This window comes from Zeus faber (genome assembly GCF_960531495.2).
Source record: "Zeus faber genome assembly, chromosome: 19".
Lineage (NCBI taxonomy): Eukaryota > Metazoa > Chordata > Actinopteri > Zeiformes > Zeidae > Zeus > Zeus faber.
The window spans coordinates 18,175,759-18,202,849 of NC_137206.1; the positions used below are offsets into that span (position 1 = coordinate 18,175,759).

General features: G+C 42.6%; 1 protein-coding gene across 1 annotated transcript; it reads right to left on the minus strand.

Moving 5' to 3' along the window:
* Positions 1 to 402: 402 nt before the first annotated feature.
* On the minus strand, positions 403 to 26,862 carry pan3 (poly(A) specific ribonuclease subunit PAN3). Its single transcript, XM_080020673.1, has 18 exons — positions 26,538 to 26,862; positions 24,971 to 25,092; positions 24,058 to 24,130; positions 21,295 to 21,365; positions 18,032 to 18,176; positions 17,618 to 17,835; positions 17,370 to 17,474; positions 16,999 to 17,056; positions 16,164 to 16,325; positions 14,753 to 14,869; positions 14,063 to 14,164; positions 9,275 to 9,440; positions 8,933 to 9,020; positions 8,146 to 8,285; positions 6,789 to 6,918; positions 5,760 to 5,824; positions 3,628 to 3,766; positions 403 to 1,922 (listed from the first exon to the last, which is right to left on the minus strand). The coding sequence occupies exons 1-18, from the start codon at positions 26,851 to 26,853 to the stop codon at positions 1,782 to 1,784; spliced, it is 2,358 nt and encodes a 785-aa protein (XP_079876799.1). The 5' UTR covers positions 26,854 to 26,862; the 3' UTR covers positions 403 to 1,781.
* Positions 26,863 to 27,091: the final 229 nt, after the last annotated feature.

A 27,091-nucleotide genomic window follows, 5' to 3' on the forward strand; every position in this document is an offset into this window, starting at 1 on the left:
GCTCAACCGTAGCTCATCTATCTGACTGGAGAGAAGGCGACCAATGACGGCCAAACACATTCAGTCACTGGGCCCCTCCAGCTGTCCGTCATCCTGAGAGAAGTCCACGCCATCAGAGTCAGAGCAAACAACCAGCGCCCCCTTCCTGCGGGGTCAGGGGTCGACGGGGGGTTGTCACTGATCTTAAAAAAGTCAAATAAAACAAAATCGTTGGCGCCCCGTTTCTATTTTTGCCCATATTTCATCACCGTCCCACCCCCACCCCCACATCCCAACCCCGCCAAACCCCTGCTGGAATTGGTCCACAGAATAGTTTTGTTGAGGCAAAAGGATAAAAAAATAAAATAAAATTGCACTCCTGTTCCCCCATCATGCATCCCTGCATAACAGCTGAGCAAAAAAAAAAAAAAAAAAAAAAAAAAAAAAAAGAAAAGAGAAAAAAAAAAAAAAAAAAAACAACAACAGAAAACCCAGCTAGAAAAGTCATCACAAAAAAGCATCTTGTATCCTCAAGTTCTAAAGCGGGGCCAGAACCGCCCAAAGGGGGGGGGGGGGAGAGCCTGAGGAAGGATGACGAAATGAGGAGGTGAGTACAAGAGGAGGAGAAATGTCAGAGGTGTGAAAAGAAAAAGTCAAACGGACTGGAGGAGAAAACCAAATAAGGACATTCCACAGAGAGGCAGTTGTGGCTCCGCCTCCAGAATAAGCTGCATACGTGGGCTACACCCAAGTGCCGAACAGAGAACGACCCGTCCCAAGCGGCTTCACATCCAAACTCCTTTATGGCGTCCGTTTAACCAGACGGCTGCTGCTGCTGCTGCTGCTGCTGCTGCGTGACTTTGGGTCAGGAGCAAATACTTTGTAAGACAGCATCGAGAGAAGACCCCTTCCTCAGTGCCGACAGGAACCACCTTTTGCTCCCATACCCCGCTTCCCCTCCCCAATAATGTAACATGACATACCCCTTGCCAACACCCATGTCTGGGTAATTTAATGGCCAACCACCCCCATCGTTTGGTGTTTTTTTTTTTTCCTGTTTTTTTTTTGTTTTTTTTTTTACACAACCCCGTTCTCCCACCCCAGTGGTTTGTCCTTTCTGAGGGGGGACAGGCAGCACCAACAACCACGGGGGAGGCGAGCTCACCCTCCGCCCCTGTTAGAGGTGTGGAGTGGCGTGCCCCGTCTCCCAGTGCGTCGCTATGGAGGGCTGAGGTCAATGAGAAAGCGGGAATTTCGTTTTCGTTATTTTTTTTGTTTGTTTGTTTGTTTTACCTCTTAAGACCTCTCTCATATTTATGTCTGTGTTTGTGACTTAAACTCTGTACACCCTGTAGGCCACTCACACATATTCATAAAAATAAAAAAAGTAGCAAAAAAAATAAAATCTTAGTGCATCCTCCTCAGAAAAATAAACCCCAAAAAATGTAGAAATAAACAACAAAAGCAGGAAAAAAGTTCAAAACCACATGGTTTGTTTCAGACATTTTGTTCCCCAAATCAAAAAAATGTTATCATACTTGTTTGTCACAGCTTCCACATTTGTCCATTTTTTTTCCTCTTTTTATCTCGTATTTGCAGCTGTGGGGTTTAGGAAAAATAAAAAAATACACTTTAGAAAAAAAGCCTTCCTGGCGGACAGGGACAGTGTATGTGACTGAGATTCAGCGAGCTCTGCCCCTCTGCCGCGCCCACGATGTCACCTCGATGCGCCTGGTCCTCCACTGTAGTGCAATAATGTGCTCCAGGTCCGGGCATTTCCAACCGCGGGCCTGGAGGGGGCGCTACAGGGGGCCGGTGGCGGAGGCCTGCAGCTCCTGGAAGGTGCTGTCAAAGCAGCGCTTCAGGTCCGAGTAGGTCACCACGAGGACGCTCTTCTCATCACGGGACACCAGGCTGATCTTCTCAGGCACCCCCGCGTCCAGCTAGCCCCACACACACAGACACACAGACACACAGACACCCCATAATGAAATCATTAGTGAAATGTGGTTCTACTATCGGAAAAAAAACAAACACGCACAACATCAGAGAGCTTAAACTAGAACAGGTTCAAGAGTGCAGAAAGAAGCGAGCCAATTCAATTGTCGCAACCAAAACTAATGGAAACACACTTAATTCACATCTTATTTGTTGCAACACTGACTTACTATTCCATATAAATTTGGATGGAAACATTGTAGAATCTATCAAATTGACAAAATAAGTGCGATCGAGCGATTAAGTAATCAGTTTGACAGCTGTATGATGTTTAAAAGACTGCTACAAAACACTAAATGGAAGGGTCAATGTAAAAGGGAAGTTATATTTTTTAAAGCTTTTCCATCAAGCTCCTACCAATTGCAAAATGGAGGAAAAACAATCAGTTAAAATAATACATTTAAAAATAAGTATTTTGCTTTCACATGCTTTTTTTTTTTTTTTTAACTCGCTGCATTATTAGGGGTCCAGCCTGCATTAAACACAGCCAATGCTGGGAAAACGGCAAAATCGTGCTGCCTTTCACAAACCCCCCGAAAACTATCATCCCATGGACAATTACAGTAATTTGTTTATATGTCAAATATGTTCAAATGGTCTAACATCTGAGATTGATCAATTCATTCACGTTTGTCATTTTGAGAGCAACTCCCACAAGCATCAGATAAAAAGGTGGAAAGCACCCCAGCAAGAGACAGCAGTCTAAAAACTGCTGCCATGACAAAGAGGTTATCAGTTGGGAGGTGAAAAGAGAAAACACTTCACAGCTTAATGGAGAGCGGAACAAAGGGAGGGGACAGAAAACAGGGCCCCAGTCTCACTTTCTCTACTAGTAGCGCTGGTCCTCCCTACTGAAAAGTTTAGGAGCACCAGCACAAAATTTAGGAGCACACCACTGAAATTATCATGCAGCACAACACATTCATATGATTTCCCCCTTAAGTGTATTACTAATAAAGGCGTTGGTCTTAAATAGACAATTTACAGAAATAACAATACGCTGTTTTGTTTCAAAGGAAAACGTGATGTAGTGCTTTAAAAGAAAGAAATCATTAAGTCATTAAAAAAATAATAATTTGATCGGTTTCTATTTAAGAGATTTTTTATGAACAAAACCCATTTGTCCTTAATTACTTTTCACATGTTACATGTTAACAAATAACTGAGTTTGTATGAACCGGACGTTATGGGTAGTGAAAACTTTTACGACCCTCCAAACGATAATGTTTAGTGAAGGCATGTGTGGCAGTTTTTGGAGCACCGGAGGTTCGATATCTCAACCAGCAGCTCGGGCATGGCACCGAAATGAGGCACCGAAATCTGCTTTGCGATTCGGTCAATATCGATTGTATAGGGACCGGTGCCATAGTGGTACTTAGTCCGTTGTGTGTGTGTGTGTGTGTGGCGGTCAATGTTGATATTGTGGACACTGCAAGAGCCTCAGCTCTCACTCACACACACCCTCCTTGTGTTTCACTATATACGATGAGGATCTTAAAAAACGGTCAGCATATAGGCAAGTTGCGCTGGTGCTCCTAGTTATAACACTTAGTAGCACTGTCTCCAAAAACAGTTGCAAAATGCGACTAAATGTCGCCGTCTGGAGCCCTGGAAAAGGAAGAGAAACAGGAAGGAACAGAGAGGACTGACTTTGTTGAGGCAGGAGACAATATGGCTGAGATCAATCCAGGGGGTCCCAGCTTCAGTCACTTGGTGGAACAGGTGGTCCCGGAAAAGCTTCAACAGGTAGCGGTCGCCCGTCTCAGACCACGTGGGGTCCTTTTGAAACCTGGCACGCGCACACACACACACACACACACACACACACAGACACACACAGACACACACACAGACATTAGGAACCACGCCATGCCCGTAACGCTGAAACCTCCTTTACACTGTATCCGACCACAGATCAGATTGTCGGACCAGTCTAGATTTCTCCTTCACTAGAGATGTGTCCGTCCCGGTGTCCTCTCCGGTACAGTAACATGATTGAAGCTTGGTCAGCTGAACATTTATTATTTGAAATAATTGGGAGAACTTCCATTTAAATAATGTTTGAAAAGAATGCTGACATTTTGCACTGAGCTAGAGATTTGTTCATAGTGAATATGGTGCACCCGACTTTAACATCATTATCATATATGCATAATAGGGCTCCAGATATTACCCTATACTCCCATTCGAATATGTTTGCTTTATTATTTTTTACATTTGAATATATTCAAAATTCTAATGCTAAAATATAGTACGGCGCATTATGCACAGTACCACAGCTCCGACCAGAGTGATCTTTTCTCAAAAGAAAGCAAATAAAAACTCAAGAAAAATTTCCCGACTCGAATGCAGGAACCTCTGCATTAGAGCACAGGGGGATGGTCAGGTTTATTTCCCGCTTTCATCGCCACACCTGTGGAATTACTGGCATTCTGGTCAGTGATCTGGTCAGTTACTGTGATCAAGAATCGATTAAAAAAAAAATATCCCGTCCCGCGCATGGTATCTGCGGAGTCACTTTTCTTGTGTGTTTAGGTGACAAAGCGTAGTTTGGAGACCCAACAGACTTGTCGGGGATTTCTCCTAATTTCATCAGTCATGAAATGTGAAACCATAATGACTTCAATACAGTTTTTACACCAAAATTAGTGGGTATACCCGGGTTTTTTTTAAACGTGGGTAAACCCGCAAAAAATAGGCGATTGACCCTTTCCCATTGCCAGGAGAAATGCTGTTCTGTGTGTCATGTTCGGCGTCATGAACATGCCGGAAAAGGGGCATCACATGGTTCCAGTGTGATCGGGAACAAAATAGTAGAGACAGCAACTTAAACCAACAACAACATAAAACTGCAAAACCTGGGGGGGGGGGGGGGGGTGTATTTTGAGCCGTTCAATCCAAGAGTTGGATCGTTTGTGAACGACCAAACACTAAAACCCAACTAGAAGCAGCGATTATCCATGCCCACACCCGAGCGCCGCAGCGGCTGACACGCGGTGCGCGCACCTGCCCCTTAGCGGCGGGGAGCGGAGACGGCGCGGAGACCGGCTTGGGGCTGCGCTGGAGCGGCTCGAAGCCCAGGGAGGAGCGCGGGGTTATCCGCTGTGGTCCCCCGGAGCAGTCCCCACACTCAAAACATTTCATGGTCCCACATGTGGGGGGAAAAAAAAAACTTCTGATTTTGATTTTAGGATTCTAAATTGGATATAATGATATATTCCTGTCTATTTAATACACCAATGTCTGCATCCTGGAGGTAAAGGAGCGAAAATTAGACTAAAACTATTCGTTTAATGACAATAAAATTTTCTATTTTACATCAGAGCCGATCGGAGCTGGAGCAGCAGTCTTTTGCGGGGTGATCTGACCCAGGACTGAAACCCGTGTGTAAACCTTTCCCACTACAGTAATGACAAATGTCGGGATATGAGTGGGTGTTACCAGGTTTCCGGCGCAGCAGGAAGGGGTACAAGATTCCCGTTGACAAGACAGAAAGTTGTGTAGTGTGAACAAAACAGCGATCTGACGACTTTGAAAAGTGTAGTGTGCCCATGGCTTTACTGAGCGACAGCGGCGGACCTAAATGTGTCACAAAGTGGAAACATTTAAAAAAATCAATCAAAACCCTACGTGGGATACAAAAACCTCCACACTGCAGAGGGCCGTAGCTTTTAGTGTGCCGTTTCAGACTCTCAACAACAAATCAAATGATGTCTGTTGCTGTCGTTTGTCCGATTCAGTGTAAATCAGCTTTAATGTCGGTTTTACAGTCTGATACTCACTCTGGCCTCTCATTGATGGTGCCCAGTTTCGCCAACAAGCGGAAGAGACGGCCGTTCTGCACCTCCTACAATCAAATTCATTTTACTCATCAGATGTAATGATTTACAGTTTCAATAAAAGGGTACTTCTATAGAGTGGAAATAGCTAGTCACGATTGTAATCAAAGCAAAGATGATCATTTTGGACAGAAGCATTTACGATATCATGGTACCAAGTTATTAATTTATTTTTATTTGTTTTCCTGGATTTTTCTTCTTTCTTTTACTATTTACTTCATAAAAATGTGAGTGTTTAAATCCACATAAGCAAATTTGTACAAGAATAAAACTGAATAAACCCAAGGATGGGTTTTCGTTGTATGGTCACATCCTATCATTTTCGGAAGGGTCTCATGTTGAAGTAGATGCATCATGACTGTTTTTAAGAAAGGCAATATGACAGGTCTTTGGACAGAGGCTGCAAAATAAAAAACAACAACATTGTTTGTGTCTTATAAATGGTAGTCATGGGAAATAAAATAAATGAGGAAGTAAACCAGGCGTAAACAAGGCATTAACCAGAAGGACGAATTGTTGGCTCAGCGGTTTCACACCATCAACGATTTGACACAGGAAAAGAAACAAGAGACAAGGCAGCATAGTATTCACAACATCCTGTGTGTTCACACCTGCCTCTCAAATTAACACCACGGTTCCCCCAAGCGACTCGCCGCCGGAATATATCTGGGAAACATGGGCTGAAACACATCCATTTATGTGCTCATTCATCATTAATTTATTGTGTGTGGGAAGGGGAAAACTTTTCCAACCGTTCAGGAGTTAAGTACTTCTCGTGTGTGTGTGTGTGTGTGTGTGTGTGTGTGTGTGTGTGTGTGTGTGTGTGTGTGTGTGTGTGTGTGTGTGTGTGTGTGTGTGTGTGTGTGTGTGTGTGTGTGTGTGTGTGTGTGTGTGTGTGTGTGTGTGTGTGTGTGTGTGTGTGTGTGTGTGTGTGTGTGTGCGCGCGTGTGGATGATGAACCAGTGCACGCACCTTGGCCAGGTCTTCCTCGATTACATCATTCCTCATCTGCGACGCGTCCAGCTGAGTGTAGAACCGGGCCCCAATCATTGGCATGATGTCATTGACGCTTCGCAGGCGAGACTGCTCGGTCAGCAGATACCTACACACACACACACACACACCCACACACACACACACACACACACAAAGAGAAAAAGGTTTGTGCAGAGGTACGCGTTGTAAAACATGTGTACATGTCTAGTGTTGGGATGTAACAGTATGGAATTTCACAGTACGGTACGTATCGGACAAAATACTGCAGTACACGGTATTTCACAGTATTCATTTCCCCCCTTTGTTTTTAGTATATTCAATAATAAAAAGCTGACATTAAAATAGAAAAACACATGGTAAAGCCTCCGATGCGGCGCTTGTCAGGGCTAGTTGGAACGTGTCGGCTATCTACCGTGGGAACAGCATTACAGGGAAAGGATCACGGCTCACAACCATGGTTGCTTGATACCGTTACGTTCCTATTCTAGTGACTCAGGCACCCAATTCTAATTTGACACCAATATGGATTTTAACTGTAAGCTAATTTTTCCTCACTATCTAAATGCACTGGACTGGAGATAATTGGTCATTTAGACCTAATTTTTTAACATCAAATGATTTATACTTACGTCGAGCCCTGTTGAATTTGAAAGTCTGCGATTGCTTGAAACCGACAAGGTGATCTGACCAAGATAAAGCTGAACCCTCCACGCAGCTTTGTTTGTGATGGTTTTCACACCTCATTATATTTTTTATATATTATTTGAATATAGTATATATTATTATAAAACGATCACAACATGAAGTATAATGTGACTACCAATTCAGAATCTGTTTCTCCTTGTTTCAAAGATAATTCTAAAATCCTAAATGTGCCAATAGTTCTTCAAGTACGTATTTAAAAAGAGGGAAAGACATGTGGTGTCTTTGTTAACCTTTGACTTTATGGTTGCACATATTTAATTTGTCTCATCTTTGACGTCTGTATGTCATCTAAATTAAATTTGCATCACGGCTGTAGTAGTGTGAATTTGTTGTTTGGCACACCCGTAATAAAGACACAACACATTAAAACAGTCATCTTAAGTGATAATTGTGATATATTTTTTCCTCCAATAAAGCCTAAGACTAGATGAAATACAAACCAGAGAGAAACATGATCTTTTCTATTATAGTATAAAAAAGGGAAGCAGCACCAAATGAGAACTTAGCTTCAGTGGATGTGCATATCAACCGTAAAGCCTGAGAGGAACATTTATTTGCAAGGTGGATTACCAGTCTGCAGTTTATGGCCCTCTGACCAAACCCATTGCACTGCATTAAGCGTCCTTACAGAATGAGGTTCTTGAGGTCTGAAGAGTAGTTGATGGACACCAGCTCCATGGCCTTCTGCAGGTTTTCCCTCTGAATGCCAGCCAGAGAATTGCACGCCAAAGCGAGCACCACTTTGCCCAGGGAGATTAGGTCTGCTTGCTGTGCATACACACACACACATAAATACATTAAAGCAAACGCACATTAGTGGGTACACTTATACACTGCAACGTGGCAAGAGGTTAACTGTCGCAACTGTGAAATGAATACAGTCTGGTTATCACAGAAGGGATCTGTTCAAACCTACAGCATGTTGACATCTGTAGTTGTTGGTAAAACAAATGGCAGCATGAGAAAAAGCAAGTGCAAGGCTCTACGTGAGACCCTAATTGCTGCTACTATAATCAACATCTGAGGTTGGGAGTAGAAGTGCACCGATGAGCAGTGCGATCATATCCACAATCGGAAAGTTTATGCGGGATCTTTTTCTCAACAGCAAAGCTGACTTTATACTGAATCCATTTAAAGCGACATGATAATTTAGCAGTAATTATATGAGTAATACCGTAATTTTTACCTATATTAACTCCTTTTATTGAGTCGTAATCCAAATCTGAAAATTCACGGTAACCAAGGGATTGTGTGCCTGTAAATATACCCCGTGTGACAAAGCCCTTCCAACCCCCAACCACACAACAAATGATTCAGTAGATGCAACATAAAAAAACTAAAAATTAAAAAAAAACAAATTTAAAAAAAAAAACGAATATCTCCAGTAGTCCCGACCTTGACGGTGAACAAAGTACCTGGTACTGCGGCATCAGGGCGAGGTGATTGGTCTGACTGTTGTCAAATGTTAGGACGTCAAACACACCAACACAGTTCACCCGTAACCTGCAGAGAGAGGAAGGTCAGCTTGAAATCAGCCGCACAGTTTCACACAAAAGGTGGAAACGCTTTTGAGGGCGTCACCTCAAAAGTAAAATAGGGAAGCCTGAAGCGAGAGTGTTTCCGCTTTCTCGCATTTACTGTTAAAGTATGGACACCTTCTAAGCCGAGACATTTGTAGTTATAAAGGGCATATAAAGTACACCTTCTCTAAAAGGCATAGATAGATACATGAAAATGTCTATACTGGGTGTATATACCTGGTCTTGCCGGTGATAAGAATCTTGCTGGGGTCCATGACACGGCAGGCGAGGCCGGCAGTGTGGATGGTTCGGAGGGCGGAGCTTAGCTGGACTATGTACGCCCATATGAGAGATTCTGGGAGCAGGCCTGCGTGCTGCCGGGGCGGCGGAGGTTCATGTTGACCTGCAAAATGTTCATAGTTTCGGCCACAGGAATACAATATCAGTATCACTAGAAGTGTTGTCAGCTTCCTTGTCACACGTTCAAGTTCACTTTCCCATAATGCATTTTGAGTGCCACACACAGTGTAACAGGGAGTCTCCGTGGTGTTTGAGGTACTGCAGCTAAATGACTCCATCGGTTATTCACACCGTAGCCGCTCGTTACCAGGCTTATCCCATTGTATGCAAGCTACTACGGCTAACTATATATAGTAAACTAATTAATCTCACTAGGATACTCCCCTGGAAATGCATCATCTCATTAAGTTACCGAACATGTTTACCGACTAGATATGCACCGATTGTCTTGGCCGATTCCAATTTCAGATTTTTTTTATCTTAAATTTTTTTTGTCTGACCTGCTGAATCCAATTTCCGATCTGCTCTACGTCAATGACAAATACATCCTGTGATCTGATCACGCTCACGTCACTGGACAGCTGCACATACAGACCATTGCTGCAATTTTCAGTTACCACAATAGTGAGATTGCCGATTTTGACACTATTTATTATTGTTCATTTTTCGCTATGGAACAATAATAGAACATGAAACTGTCACTGAGTTGCAATAAAATCTAATATGGGACTGTCACCAAGTTTCAGTGTAATTCAACCTGTAATGCTTACTGAGTTTTAGTAGGACCGAACATATAACTCACATGGAAATGTCCAGTTCAAACTTCAAATGAACATCACTTTCACGTTAAGGGCAAATATACACTCACCGGCCACTTTATTAGGTACACCTGTTCAATTGCTTGTTAACACAAATAGCTAATCAGCCAATCACACGGCAGCAACTCATTGCATTTAGTTATGTAAACATGGTGAGGATGACTTGCTGAAGTTCAAACCGAGCATCAGAATGGGGAAGAAAGGGGATTTAAGTGACTTTGAACGTGGCATGGTTGTTGGTGCCAGATGGGCTGGTATGAGTATTTCAGAAACTGCTGACCTACCGGGATTTTCACGCACAACCATCTCTAGGATTTACAGAGAATGGTCAGAAAAAGAGAAAATATCCAGTGAGGGGCAGTTGTGTGGATGAAAATGCCTTGTTGATGTCAGAGGTCAGAGGAGAATGGGCAGACTGGTTGGAGACGATAGAAAGGCAACAGTAACTCAAATAACAATAATATGCGACATTTCGATGGCAGGGTCAGAATTTGGCATAAACAACATGAAAGCATGGATCCATCCTGCCTTGTATCAAGGGTTCAGGCTGGTGCTGGTGGTGTTATGGTGTGGGGGATATTTTCTTGGCACACTTTGGGCCCCTTAGCACCAATTAAGCATGGTTTAAATGCCACAGCATAGCTGAGTATTGTTGCTGACCATGTCCATCCCTTTATGACCACAGTGTACCTATCTTCTGATGGCTACTTCCAGCAGGATAATGCACCATGTCACAAAGCTCAAATCATCTCAAACTGGTTTCTTGAACATGACAATGAGTTCACTGTGTTCCAATGGCCTCCACAGTCACCAGATCTCAATCCAATAGAGCACCTTTGGGATGTGGTGGAACGGGAGATTTGCATCATGGATGTGCAGCCGGCAAATCTGCAGCAGGTTTTTAAAGCAGTTCTGAGGGCAAAAGGGGGTCCAACCCAGTACTAGCAAGGTGTACCTAATAAAGTGGCCAGTGAGTGTACATTTATGACATTTATATGGTACTTTGCAAATAAATTGCAATCATCACAAAAAAATAAACAAATAAATGGCTGACGCTTCTCACTGTCATTCACTGGGAGTCCTCATTCACTCTACGCGCGTTAAACCATGTGAATCAAATCAAACGACTCGATTTACTGAGTGACTCGTCAAGAACCAAGTCTCAAAAGAAGAGTCAAACTTTTCATCACGACTAGAGCTCCGCTGTGACAGTGATAGATTAAGCAGTCTGCACAATGTTAGAATATTGTCAGGCGATAAATATATCATTCATCTAATCTTTGTTTCCCTTGAAGTACCTCCAAACAGCCAACATTTTATTTATTTTCTCTTTTTTGGAGCGTCAACAACGCAACTACGTTTGATTATGTTGGTATGGGGTTTGAGTATTGGAGCATTTTTACGAGTACAGTACATAAGAACTGAATCGAGTGTGTAAATTTGACCGGCACAGAAGCGGCAAATATATCTGACACTAATCGACCACTGAAAACCAACCTATTCCGGTCACCGGCCGATCAATCGGTGCATCTCACGTTTTATATTTTCACCCTATGGTAAACATTTTTGTGCTTTATTACACCTCTCCCACTTCCCATTTTACCTCACAATGCAGGGTTACACCTCGGTGGATACTAAAGTACCACAGAGGAGAGGGAGGGCTTACAGAACCACAGGTTGTAAAATCTGGTCCAATGTAGGAGTGTAGTTTAAAAACCCAATAAATGTACAGTATTGTTTTGTATTGATTGATTTCTATCATTAAATTACATTATATATATACATAAAAAAAAAAAAAAAAATGTATGTATATTTTTTTATTTTTTATTGTTTTCCCGTAGTTTAAGCTGGCATTTCGTACCTGCATACTTTGATTAAGATTGTGTAGTTGGTACACAAAATACAGTTGGGCAGGTCTGCATAATGCAGTAGGCTTGGGAAGATTTACGATTCAATCGTCAATCGGTGATCGACCTCATGGATCACAACAGACATTGAATACAGACTATTTTTTTCTTCTTCTATCTGCCAGGAAAGAGCCGAGCATTGAAACGGTGTAAGTGCAGTTTACCGTGTTCTGAAACTGGAGCGGAGAGGAAGAGAGGGACGTAGGCTCTCACCCTCTCCACACAGAGCTGTTGAATAACCACTTGTGATCGGATCTCACTTCCCTGCTATATATATATATATATATATATATATATATATATATATATATATATATATATATATATATACACACACACATACACACACACATACAAATATTGTCATTATAATATAGCAATATATAATATAATGTCATAGAGAACTTGGAACTTGGAAAATAGCAACGAGGAAACGCACGTCTCCCCATTGCTATGGGACTTCATTTAAAAAAACTGGATGTTTTTGTGTAAGTACTTTACTTGTAAATAATAAATCCTGTACTTTGCAATGGGGAGACCGCATTTGCCGCATTAGATTACGTTCTTTGTGCGTGCACCTCTGCCCGCATGAGCTTTGTTATTTAATGCTATTTTCAGGATTCATCAAAATGTTCAACTAGTTAGAGCTGACACAATTGGATTCCACAATCATAATAAATGTTACACTAATGTTAGAAACAACGCAATAAATACATTGGTATTGATTGCGTTTCCATCAGTTGCACCCTACAGCCGTGCAACTCATTTCAATCTATTTGCATTTCAAAAAAAAAAAGGAAGCTACATTTGTCCTGATAGCGCTATGACAGATATTTTTAAAAGGCGTCAGACAGCCCACTGACATTACAGGAAAACTTGAAGCTGCTGTTTGCATTGCGGTTTGACGATGGTGCGCGATAGGGATTGCTGCTATGAAACCTGACAAACTTCTTATTTCTCCTACTGGTGTCAGAGTTTTGCTTCCTCCGCTGTGCGTCCCTGCAGGTAGAAGCAGCAGCACCTGCCTCAGGATCACTTTCAGCCACAGCTTCCTCTCAGGCTCTATGCGGCTCTGTCACAGCCAGACAGACCAACTGCCACGGTAACCCACTGGAGGCTCCACGAGAAAGCATATGCTAGACAAATAAGCCCATTAGGTAATACCAATTTTCAATGTGACTGACCAGTCAACGTTCCTATTACAATTGTGAAAAAAAATTAACAGGCAAATTGACGGTCGCTCAGATCACAAGACTGAACCCCTCGGTTTGTTTCACTACAATTCCTGTATGAAACACTGTGATCTTTCGCCTCCTTTCATCCGTCAAACGCTTAACTATCAGTGTTTTTAGGGTGGTTGTTGTATTCCCTTTCAACGTTTCTTTCTTATTAGCGCCAGTTTGCTTCATGAGTAACCAATTTCCTGGTATCTTCACATCACCTCACATGTGACATTATTATTTCCTGACTGTGTACTATCTAGTACACAGTCACTTAGAATGAGCAATCCTTTAAAGGGCCCCATGTCATGTCGATGGTTCGATTAGGAGCTCAGGTTTAGATTGTTTGATTTGAAGCTCAGGTTTAGATTGTTTGACTGAGAACCCGAAATGACTCACATGATAATATGTCCACAGCACTTTCAATACAGACCACGACAAGATAAGCCACATTTGGTGATGCAGGTCAGTACTTAATAAACCAAACATAAGTGGATTGGAGCCCAGCTGGAAAATAACCATCATCTTAAATACTCAGTAACACTCATACGCCACATTTTTACTGATAGCATGCTTCGCCAGTTCCAATACTAACTGCACCACCCTGACACGCGATGCAGTCCATGAATCCACACCCCGACAGACCAATTACAGTAAACAAAACACAAACTACAAGAGAAAACTGTGAAAAGCTGCAGGGTGGATTATAAGGCGTGTGGGTGAAACTGGTGTGGGTCCAAGGTGGCAAAAGGGAGGACCGGTGTGAAGGACGTGTCTTACCCCACTTCCTCTTAGTGAAGTACGAGTCCGCTGTCGGGTCGTTGAAGTGCCTGCTGAACATCGTCTCAGCGCCCGCGTGGAAGTCGTAAGAGAACACCAACGCTAAAATAACAAACACAGCCGGTCAGACGATTTGCACAACTCACTTTAAGCACAAATTTTGTTCAACAAAATTTGTAATTTAATACAAACAAGACAATCTCTATAACAACATTTTTTTTTTTCCCAAAAACATTTTTTAACACGCTTTATTAATCCCTCTGGAAGAAATTACTTCTCTGCATTTAACCAATCCTAGCACCCTACGTATCTAGGAGCAGTGGGCCGCCATGTAGCCGCTCCCGGAGACCTACAGCAGATCTTGATCAATGCCTTGCTCATGGGCATTGGCAGCAATGTCTAACCCTGACGTGCAGGTATTTAGGGTGGAACCAGAAGACCTGGAGGACACCCAAGTAAACATGGGCAGAACATGCAGACTCCACACAGAGAGGCCCCAGTCAGGTTGAAACCCAGAATCCTACTGTGAGACAACCGTGCTGACCACTGAGCCACCATTTGGAATTCTTTCTTAATTTTGGTAGACTCCTAGGAGGGATGAACCCTAAATTAAAAAGTATTTGAGAAAAAAGTGCAGTACATTACCAAAAATGCATGTGCGCTCTCTCTCTCACGCTCACACACACTCACAGTGATCTCCAAAGGCCTTGGTGGTGAAGACCTCCCTCAGTGTCACAGAGTTGGAGTGCTGAATCTTCTTCCACATGTCCACCAACATCATACACTTTGTGTTGACTAGACGGAAACCTAAAGACACAGTCAAAGGTATTTGATATTGACAAGAGTGTCAATAAAAGTCTTTAGATAACTCTTGAAATCAATCTAGCAATATGGAAATTATGATCAAGCAGGTAGCAGACTCCCACACACGTGGCATTGATACAGATGGAACAGTCTGAAGTTCAGAAATGACTTGATTGTGGTCTTAAAAGACATTTTTACTAACAATATGGCTCAATATAATGAGTCATATCACAATATTGATACATTTTTCAGTTAAGTTCATCTCATCTGGATAACACTTTTCAACACCAGTTTTGCAAAGAAGAATGGAGAAAGTTAGACCATCAAAGGAAAAAAAAACAACAACCTTTGAAACAAGTTAATTTGCATGAGAAACCAATGCAATCACGACACACTGAGCAGATGGGAGACATCTGCTGAAAGTGTGTCGCAATTTCACTATGGAAATATTGAAAATATGAATTTCCATGTCAGTCGAAATGGGCAGGGTTTTGCAGTCCCTGGAGAATCACATTGTGTCGTCGCTAGGCTTGGGCAGAATTACGATAAAAATGTCAATCGGCAATCGCCTTTTTTGTTCTTTTTTTCCCCGCCAGGATAACTCCAAGCATTGAAACGATGTAAGTGCAGTTAACCGTGTTCTGAAACTGAAGGGGAGAGGGAGAGAGGGGGCGGAGGCTCCCGCCCTCTCGCTGCTCAGAGCTGTCGAGACATTAGGAGTAGCAGGCACTCAAAGAAAATAAATAAATAAATAAATAAATAAATATATGATAAAAACAGCTCCGGTTTTAGGCATTTTGGCAAACGGAGCAGCACAGCAGAGCACAGATCACGGCCGGGATGCGTGTGCAATCGGGATGCCCGTGACCAGTGCTCCGCTGTGCACATATAGCGGGTGCACCGAGGACATGTTCCTCATGAAAATGCATGTCTTGCCCAGACAATCCGGTACCTAGATGCCCATTCACATTTAAAATAATTTAAAAAGAAATAAGTAGATAAATAAAGAAATAAGTAGATAGACAGATAGACAGATAGATAGATAGATAGATAGATAGATATAGGGGGCAGGTGCTCAGGCACCCTCTGCACATACCTGCCGCTCTAGTAACTCTAACTCAGAGAATTGGAGCGTTTTTTTGTACGTCATTTAGTAAAGTACTTGTAAATATTGAATCCTGTACTTCTGTAACGGGGAGGCCGCATTCGCCACATTACATTACGTTGGTGCCGCCCAGCAATGGGCGATTGTAATTGTGCACGATCGCCGAGGCCTAGTCGTCACCGCATATCTCACCGTGTATCCTTCTCAGGCAGTAAGGCAAGTCGTCCTTGCTGTTGACGGCCTTGTAACAAGAAGTGATGTAGCTGAAGTTGCTGGTCTTCTGCATGCGGTTAGGCGGGGGGAGTGGTTCAAGGGGGAACAGGCTGTGGTAACTGTCCACCTCAGACGGAACACCTGACAAAATATAGATGCGGTTCCAGTGAAGCAGAAGAAAAACATCAACATGCACACAACAGCACTGACACGTACATTTAATAAAACGAACAAAGACGAGGAACTAGGCCTGGGCGATGTGCGACCACTCGTCATGGCAATCGAGAGATAATATGAAACATAAAATAAAAATATATTATAACAAAAGCCTTAGGAAATCACCATCCCATGTTCAGGAGTGCAGCTGTGGTTCAATATATTTAAATAATTTATACTTAATTTGAGGATCATAATATGAGGATATGATTCTCCTTCATGATCTGATTCCAGTTTCACCGCTTTCTTTGTTTTAGGTTAGTTTAAACAAAGGGACTTCTTTGTTTCGAGACTCTGAATGACTGCAGCACCTGTTGCAGAGCACATTGTATCACAACTAATAGAGAGGGGGGAGCTATTCTGAGGAATAGGCTTGTGCAATTTAATGTCAACACAGTGAAGAGGCCTAAATGACCACAGCGATTTTGGCTTTTTACATTTCAATAACCAACAACATCTGCGAATCCTCGACACTATATGATGGTCAATTTTCGCAAGTAGAGAATAAATATAATATTTCTTATTGTACCTTTAAATTAAAGACCACAGTACCACAACCTGTGCGAAGGGTCCATTGAGGGAAAATCTGGTGTTTTACCTGGGTTCTCAGATTGGTCAATCTGGGCCATGGTAATGAGATGCCTGTTAATCAGCTCCTGGAAGAGAGCGCAGGATGAGATGAATTTAAGGATAACTGAAGAATTACATACATGGTTTAATTCCCACTAAACCGCAATAGATCACTTGCTAACAAAATAGTTAGGGAAAATATTAATCATAACCTACATTTTGCAGAACTTTCAGTTAATGCTTAACGTTACTTTTTCCCAAGTGTTATACCCACCCTCCCCCAAAAAGGAGACATCGCCTCAGAAGTTGACACAAGTAAGACAGGTAGAATTAACAGGCATGCATTTGAATTACTGGACAATTACGTGAGACTGTAATAAGAAGAAGAGGGGGGGGTACCTGTCGGAGTTCATCCACCATGAAGAAGGACGGAGCGTTAGCTTTAGGCTGCATGTAGGCTACGTGGGGCGCGGTGGGGGGATAGATGTGATAGGTCGGAAAGACCTGCAATGAGGCAAAGAATCTATGAGTTCCTATTTGTGGAGAAATTTTGCATTCTATTCGTTGAAGTTTGGCCATCAAAAATAAGTTAATTTGTCCGTAAACTTGTAACATTGCAGAGCCAGCTTAGCATTAGCACCACGTACCATCCCAGAAATTGGAGCAGGGGTGTTGTCAGTGTAGAAGTACGTGGTCCCCCCAACAGTCTCCTTCTGGATAATGTGTGCTCCCTGGTCAGACGCACTGGTGGGCACCATGTAGTTGGCAGGGTTGGGGGTGTGACTACGCCGACGGGGGGCAGGTGAGGTATGGGGGGTGATTTTTGGGGAGTGAAGGGGCGAGGAACCAGCCGAAAGAGACATGCCTACAATAGAAAGATAGAGAACCAATTATCTGAGAAATATCTTTCTAGGTTCACTCAGCACTTGCACTATTCCTCTAAAGGAGTTTGCTCATATAGGTGCTTTGCAGTTGTTTCTAAATATAACATACACAGGCCGCACAAGAAGTATGTGTCAACTTATGATGAGTTTGATTAACTAGGTGTAGACAAGCCTCACCTGGAGCAAGGGCGGCAGCCGTGGAGCTGCTGAGCCCCGGATGGGGGAAGAGGGGCGAGGGGAAAGAGGGGACGTTGGACTGGGCCATGGTGGCCATACGTGGAGCTGCTTTAGGGATGAACTCACTTGCTGTCGGGTTAGGAGTCTGGCAACACACAGGAAGAAAAACATCAGTACCACTCCTGGCGTGAGACAGCATTCATTCATTCATCCATCCATCCATCCATCCATCCATCCATTCACTCATTCAACCTTTATTCTTGAAAGTCATTGATTCTGAACGATTCCTTCACTTCCCGCGGATTGGATTTTTTTTGTGTGTGGCTGAAACCTGGCTGAGTGTCGGTGATTTTCAGAATGTTTAACGCCTGACACACTTTAACTCCCCGAGGACTACTGGACGAGGGGGAGGAGCACCGACTGCTTTAAAGAAAAAGTTTTAACTACAGCCAACTGTCGTCGAAATTGGATTTAATAGGGAGGACTTAACCTCGCTATTTTATTCTGCCTACCAAAACATCCTGGATACTGTCGCTCCATTTAAAATCATGCATTCCAAACCATGTATATGGGAAGCCACCATGTTAACACAGACAATGAGTATGAACGAATAAATAAAGCGTAATGTCCAAGTGTGCATTTAGGGGGTTAAATACTCGGGAAAACAGCAGAATAGAGCAGAGAAAGTGTGGAGTGCAGTGATGGGAATTACAGCTATGTGAAGGGAACCGGATCTTATGGCTCTAATTGTTCCAGAGCCATACAAAAGAACGGCTCTTCTTTCTTTTTGTGTACCGTAACATCTGCGTATTGGCAAATGACATAAATAACAGTGAAAATATGATACTAAACCAAATACTTTATTTTTCATTAACTGTTTTAAATATAATACTTTAAAAACGTTTCACAATTAAAAATAAACAAAAAAAATACTATCGTAAGTTATTTTTGTGCAGAACAGGTATAAAGAGTATTTTTCACAGATAAATAATAGTAAAATAACTTATTGAAATAAAACCTCAGTCAGACAAGTGCGTGTGCCTTCACTTCGTAAACCTGTCATGACAGTGGATGCACTCCTTTTCCACCACGGCACCTCAGAGCGAGGGAGTATAGGCTATCTCTTACTTGGAAGGGGAAACGTTTGCCGGCGGCAGGAGACGTAAACTTAAAACAACACGACATAAAACTGTAAAACTTGGCCAAAAAAAAAAAAAAAAAAAAAAAAAAAAGGAGCTCATCCCCCAGCGAGACTGGGTTTCCTTCATTCTACAAAAGAGCGTTTAAAAGAATTGGATTGTTTGTGAACGACCCAACACAAGTGCTGTGTGTGTGTGTGTGTGTGTGTGTGTGTGTGTGTGTGTGTGTGTGTGTGTGTGTGTTTGTGTGTGTGTGTGTGTGTGCGTGTGCGCGCTACCCGCAGAGCTCCCACAGGGTGAACTTTAGGAATGGAGGTGAAGCCTTCCCCTGCAAAACTTATTTTACTGCAGTTATACTCTACCTGGTATTTGCAAAACAAAATCGCTGAAGTGAAAGCTCAGTCACAAAACAGAACACTCTGCTTGTCTTGATGTTTCCTCAGAAACCTGTGAATAATGGCATGAAAGGCATGAAAGATGGCACTCAAACTTACCGGCCTTTGAAACGGAAAGATGCAAACTCTTTAAAACCATTGTTGGACTGTCTCAAGGACCCTTTCAGTGATCAAATCTAGCTTTTTCCAGCTGGGGCTCTTATCCAAGGTAAAGTCCTTTTTATCACTTAGTGACTTTCAAAGGGTTATACGTGCTTTTTATCTTGACCCAACTTGACTTCCGTAATGCCCTTTAAGTTGGCGCTAGCCAGGCCTCCGTCTCATGCTTGCAGTTGGTCCAGAATGCTGCAGCTCATCTTTTAACATGGAAACACAAGAGAGAGCACCTTTCCGCTGTACTGGCCTCCCTTCACTGGCCCCTGTACGTTTGAAGATTAATTCTAAGATTTTATTGTTTGCCTACGAATCCTAAAATGGGCTAGCGCTCCAACTGATCTCTCTGACCTTTTTACGACCACACGCCCCATCAAGATCACGCAGGTCCGCTGACCAGTTGCTTCTGGTTGTCCCAAGACCAAGGTTGAAGCACAGGGGAGACCACGCCTTTGCAGTTGTAGGCCCCAGATTCTGGAACAAGTTGCCCCTGTAAGGTAAGCTGGCCCCTCCACTGCCTGTTTTCAAATCCTGCCGTGAAACACATCTTCATACTTGGTTTTTAACTCAGTAAGAGAGTTGCCTTTCTTATGGTCTTACTGCTTTTATTGTCCTTGTGTTTTTATTGTGTTGTTTTATAGTTTATAATTGTTGCTATTAAATATGCTTTATGATATGCCTGGGCGATCGCCAAAATGCAAAACGGCAATCCCTGGGGGCAGCGATCACCAATTGACTATTTTATCAGGAAGGGGTGGTGCGCATAGAACGTAATGTAATGTGAAAAATGCGGTCTCCCTGGTACAGAGATGCATAATTTATTATTTACAAGTAAAGTATTTACACAAAAAAAAAAATCCAGTTTTTACTCAATTAAATCCAATTGCAACGGAAAGCAACCCAGAGGTGTGCATGACAGTGACAGCACGGGACAGCATGGGACAGTGGGGATACACTGTTTTTTTTGGGACGGGACAGAACAGTCCCTTAACTCAGTTGAATTAAAAGAAATTTGTTTCATACATGTTGGAAACAAACTGAAATAAATGGATCTAAAAAAACACAGGCACTGGAGTCGGGAACTGGCGCGCGCGCACAGCGCACGCTGTTCGGAGGAGAAAAAATAATAACAATAACTCAGCTCCAATTCTCTGAGTTACGTTTTTCATTTTCCATACAAGTCAGAAACTAAGGAAACAAAATAAATCGAAATCCTTCTTTATCAGATTATATAATATATTGCCATATCATAATCACAAGATTTGAATACAGAGCAGGGATGTGAGATCGAATCACAAGTGGTTACTCGACAGCTCTGAGGGGAGAGGGCGAGAGCCTCCGCCCCCTCTCCCCCTCTCTCCTCCAGTTTCAGAACAGGTTAAACTGCAATTACACCGTTTCAATGTTCTGATTTTTCCTGGCAGGTAAACAATAAAATAAAAAAATGTCATCAATCGATGGAGTCGATCGCCAGTTTTATTGTAAATCTGCCCACGTCTACTTTATAAATTCATTGGATTGGAGGTACTAGAATTTAAATGTCCAGCAAAATTGTTTCCAGCTTTTAGAAATGTACCTTTCTCCTTTGCGATATGCTAAGAGCACCAAAATCACTGAAGAGTGAAGAAGTAGGAGAGTTCACGGGATCTGCAGGAGAAGTAGAAAAGATGTGTGTGGTCAGTTCAAGTGTTTTACAGAACACAAACAAGGCACAGCATAAAAACAAAGAACAATAATTTAAAAAAAGATAAAATTACATAATAAAACCACAAAAATAAAAGCTCAAAGGGCAATTTAAAGCAGGATGCTAATTCACTGAAAGACAGCTGCAAATATAAAAATTTTGAGTCTAGCAACGTTTACTAATAAGGCATGTCTGACTTCTTCCAGACGTTTGTTCCAACAACCTTTAGCAAAATATCCAAATGCTGCTTTCCCATGTTTCGTCTTTACTCTAGGCACAGTAGACAGCCCCAGGTGACCTAAGAGCTCTTAATGGTTCATACTGTAAGCACAAAGAGGAGATGTATTATGCTCTAAGCCATTGAGATATTCATAAACGACCAGCATCTGAACTGAACTAGCAGGATCAATAGTCAGCGGTCCAGTTAGGGATCCAGCCCGCAGCTGAAACCGATTGTTTTTGTTCAGGTTTTTATTATTATTTTTCTGCTTGGAATTTCTCCCCGGCTAAAAGTGTCTGGCACACGGCCCACAGCCATGGTTGAGGTCTCGTTGGACATCTGAGGTCTTAGAGCGTTTCAGACATCTTGTGGTACAAATTTGATTCAAATTGATCTACATTTGGAGCAGGAATTTGTGAAAACCGGTTGCCGTTATGTGTGCGTGTGTGTACATTACAGTCCATTTATGCTATTTAAACACACGTACAAACTAGGGGTGTAAAAATGTGCGGACTTATCAACCGAGTGTCTCTCACTCTCTGTTGTGTTGGTCATACTATGGAATGATTTATTGCTTGTGTTTAGTGAATAATACAGAAGACATGGAACTTTAAAAGAGGACTGCATAATAAATTGCAATGTTGGGTCTCAAAAAAATTAAAAATAAGAATAATCACAATTTGATTATTTTCCCAAATTGCTCAGCCCTAATATTTAGTCATTCATAAATTTAACTTTACAATTATCAAAATATTTTTTGTGCGCATATTTATTTTTATTTGCGTGCTACGTCCACATACATCTACTGTGTGCGCAAGTGAATGAGCTGAGCGCGCTGCTGCTCAGACTGTCGCTCTCCAGTGCGGGGGTTGCAGAACGGGACCACACAGACTTCAGCTGGAATGTCCCTTGCCCCATCTATTCCGCCCCATATCATGGCATGTGTGAAAAGGCGCAAAATGGAAATGTTCCGGAATGTAGCTGCATGTGTGAATAGTAACAAAATCACTAGCAGTGCCGGAAATTCTATACCTGTAATTTACTGGGAACTATGTGTGAAGGGGGCTTAAAAATGGCATAGCCATCAGTGCTGAAAAAAAAAAATACATATGTTTATATTGAAAATCAAATCCTTAAAATCTCAAGTCAAACACAGGCACAAATCGACCATAGATTTGGAGAATGGTGACACCCCTAGACGAGATGAGTCCCATGGAAACTCTGAAAATCGTAACTCATGTTAGTAGTAGGGCTGGACGATATGGTCAAAAATGTTATCATATGTTTTTATATTGACCGATATAAAAAAATATCACGATATATATTTTAATAATAATAATGCTCTATTAACACTTAAGTGAATTCTCATGGCTTTACGTTAAATACTGAATAAATACAAATAAATAAAATATGGAGATAAATAAAATAAATAATACATTTTAATATAATTATCATCGTCATCTGAGAACAGTCTGAAAAGTTCCCGATTCTGTGCTCTGTGATTATATGCAGGGACGTTTGGAGTAGACCAAGGGACTCTCCGACCGTGTCAGACTAGACAGCACCGAAAATTGCGGATTCTTTCTTTAATTGCTCTCCTTTTGTGGGGATGGGGGCCGTGCCGGGGTCGGCTGGGGAGGAGAAGTGTTTAAATTGCGTTCAAATTGGCTTTTGAAGACGACCCGGTGCGTCAGCTCCGGGGAAGGGGTCTCATCCCCTCTGTGTGCTCCCCGGCCAGAGAACGCCACGGCCAGGTAGAAAGCGGAGGAAGCACTGGTGCTCCTGGAGCCCCACACTGGCCAGACCATTGGCTGATCCGTGTCACATGGTTGTTCCTCTGCTGTACGACTGGCTGTTCACATCACATGGTTTTTTCTCTGCCCCGTACGACTGGCTGTTCGTATTATGTGGTTTCTCTGCTGTACGATCGGCTGTCCGTGCTGTGTCTTTGTAGGTAGAGGAAAATTGACTATCGAACTGTATCGAAAAAAAACAACTTAGAAATGTATCATCGTTATTGTGGAAGATTTTATGGTGAAAATTATTGAGATTGTTTTATCACCCAGCTCTAGTTAGGGGTAATGCTGTGTTTCACAGAAATCTAAAAACTGTAATTGGTCACAGAGAGTCGTCACCGCGTCATTGCATCACTTCATCATCATTGCCCAACAGGGCACATCAAAGCCAGATGTGTTGCCATTATAACAAAAGGGTGTATTGCATTTCTGACAATTAATTTGATGTTACTGTATACCTTTATCAGGAGATTGAATTGCTGTGACTAAACTGGACCCCGTGTATCGCGGCATGCAGCTACATTTTTATCAAATTGTCATACAGGTTCCAAATCAGAACCTATTGAGCATCTTTGTTTGAGTTTAATGTATCCTCCCAGCCAAACTCTCAACACATGTTTTTTTGTTTTGTTTTTTTACCTTGAGCGCTATGGCTGAAGTTCTTGGCACCATCATTGAGGAGACTGGGAGAACTGCTGCTGGTGGTCATTCGCTAACAAAGGAAAAAAGGAGAATCAACAAGGTTATAACATCTCTACAATGTATTTGTATTCGTCACAAATGTATACACACCAGCAGACGCAAAACAATCCAAGAGAGTAAAAACTTACAGCTTAAAAACATGTTTGACAAATGTGAAACTATCAAAATGCTTGAGCTTGAATTAAATCTGGATGAAGCTAAATCTGGTCTCAAAGAGGGTTGAGAGAAAAAAAAAAAAAAAAAAAGCCCTGTTCCCCACAACACATGCTTGTCATGCTATGGCCTTTATCCATCAATATTCAACTTCAAACGGTTGGCATTGAAAGGAACATGGAAAAGTGGATGGTATTAACTGCACAAATGGTATATGTACCATACTATGGATTTGTCCATGTTTACACCAGCAGACAAAAGATTTTGATGGTTACCAACTGCTTTCATGTTTTCATGCGTCAACGTGGGCAACGTCATCTATGACACAAGTGCAGTGACATGAACCATTACCATCCTAAATTAAATATACCCTTTGACGCAATCATGGAGTGAGGCAAATGTTCTTGGGAGGAGCAAAAATGTGGGTCAATTGTGGGATATATCAACAAATTGCCTGACGGTATGTGGCAGACAACTGATGGACAAACAGCATCTTGCAGTTCCGTTGCATAGCTCTGTATATTCTCATGCTATTCTACCAAAAGAAAAAAATCCTTGTCCAGAACACTGTAAGAAACTACATCCATCTATCTGGTCCATTACATCTGCAACTCCAACAGCATGTGAACAAATAACATTTTAACATTTATTTGAATAGAGTCCAAACCAATACAACTTCATAACATTTGACTTGTACCTGCATCATTGAGTACTTGGATTCCGCGGGGCTTCCAAACCCGTTGACCCCAATAAAGCTGCTGCTGAAGTAGGAGTTGGTCAGATTGGCATCACTCAGGGTCCCGCCCTCCATCCCTGGGACTGTGGACGAGAGAAAACGGAAAGTTTCAAATCTACCAACTATAAGTTAAATATAACTGAATGTACATTTTTGAAGGCTAAACTAGACTCGAAACAAATAGTAACATGGATCAGAATCAAAACCTGTCCAGTACATTTTCACATTACATTACATTACATTTAGTCATTTAGCAGACGCTTTTATCCAAAGCGACTTACAATTGTTCAAACACCGACGGACGCAGCCATCAGGAGCAATTAGGGGTTAAGTGTCTTGCTCAAGGACACTACAGCATGCTAGCAGGAGGAGCCTGGGATCGAACCAGCAACCTTTAGATCACTAGACCACCAGCTCTACCGCCTGAGCTACCACCCCCCCCTATTTTTCATATACAAAGGACTTGTCTCAGGACTGGAGCATTTCTCTATTAGCACAAAATAATTTAACAGTCAAACAAACAAACAGTGAAGAAAATAAATCAAATATACAGAATGTGATAGCATGCACAAGATAAATTAAACTAAAAGCCGCAGCAGGGGCTGAGTGGCAGAATGGTTTCCAGTATTGACTGTGGTTATAAATAAAAAATAGAATATTCCTGCACAGGATCAATAAACATTGATACGATATTATTGGGGGAATGGATACAATGGATGAGTAGGTCTTAGTTTATAACAATATTATTAAATTATTAAAATAGCGAGAGTCATGGTTATTACAATACTGTTACAATAATGACAATACCAAGTTGGTTTACCCAGACAAACAGGTAAAGATTGGAAAGAGGAACCACTACTTCTAATGTTGGAAAGTCTGCAACAACTAAAATAAGCATGCGGTATTCATTTTGGGAGCTTTGAACAAGAGGCATGTGCGTGTGTGTGTGTGTGTGTGTGTGTGTGTGTGTGTGTGTGTGTGTGTGTGTGTAAAGATAACAATCAGTCGTTAAGTATTGTTCGAATAGTAGCAGCTTGCATATAAATGAATTAATTTGGGGCTTTATTAAACATTGATCTTTTTATTATTATTACTTTACAATTATCGCCTATTGTTTTGGTGTGAGCAACAGTGACACCGAAATTTCCCTCCGGGTGTCTAGTTTGTTTACATTAGGTAGAACAAAAACAATGTCCCGTGTGCGGCTAGCTTAGCCAGTAGCTAACTGGTTTGATAGCTGATGTTAACCACACATACAAGCAAACCGGTGACAGGTTAATTTCCCGCCACTATAATTAACCGCGACAGAAAAAACATAATAAATATAATAATAATGAGCCAATATGGCATGGCCACAATTAGCCAGTTAGCTCCTCTAGCTAACAGCTAGCCTTCCACTGCTAGCACCCCCATGTCTGCCCCCTCCGGTTGAAGGCCCCGACTGAATCCCCGAGCTCAATTTTAACAAAGCCCGAGAGGGCCCCAAAGTTTCGGTCGCTGTCTTCTCCGAGGCCCGGTGCATACTCACTGGTCAGTAGCTGTCCCTCCAGAGCCGTGCCCGCAGGCCCGAGGGCTTCGCTCTTTTTGGGTACACCGGCTCCCCCACTGCCCGCCGCCGAGACGGGCAACGGAAACCCCGCTCCCCCAGCGGCCAGGGACAGCTGGACGGGGCTTCCCCCGCCGCCGCACAGGCTCGACACGGACGGATCCTCGTGCAGGAACTGACACTCATCCCCGTAGAAGCAGGTCTTGTCCTTGGCGTAGTAGCGGCAGAACTTCACCTTGCCGCCGGGCGTCACGACCCCCCCGAGCGGAGCAGCTGAGGCGGGCAGTCCGCTGCTCATGCTGCTGCAGCCGGAAGGAGCTCGACCATAGAGACGGAGGGCTAGCTCCAGCTAGCCTGCCTGCTAACGGATCCCCTAAAACGAGCCGCGCGAATAAAGACTTGGGCTCCGAGTAAATATCCGGGAGGGCACAACGTGTTCACATCATAGCGCTACTGCGCCGGTCTTCGGGGGGAAAGCAGCGCCGCCTGTGTGCACCGCGGACCGGGCTTGTCACCGCTCTCCATGCAGCCTGTTG

Excerpts from the sequence above, each read along its gene's own strand:
- pan3 (XM_080020673.1), bottom strand. The coding sequence starts at position 26,853 with ATGAGCAGCGGACTGCCCGCCTCAGCTGCTCCGCTCGGGGGGGTCGTG. Across the intron at positions 16,326-16,998 it reads TGACCAATCTGAGAACCCAG|GTGTTCCGTCTGAGGTGGAC; the intron begins GTAAAACACCAG and ends ATATTTTGTCAG. Across the intron at positions 8,286-8,932 it reads CCCTGATGCCGCAGTACCAG|CAAGCAGACCTAATCTCCCT; the intron begins GTACTTTGTTCA and ends GTGTATGCACAG.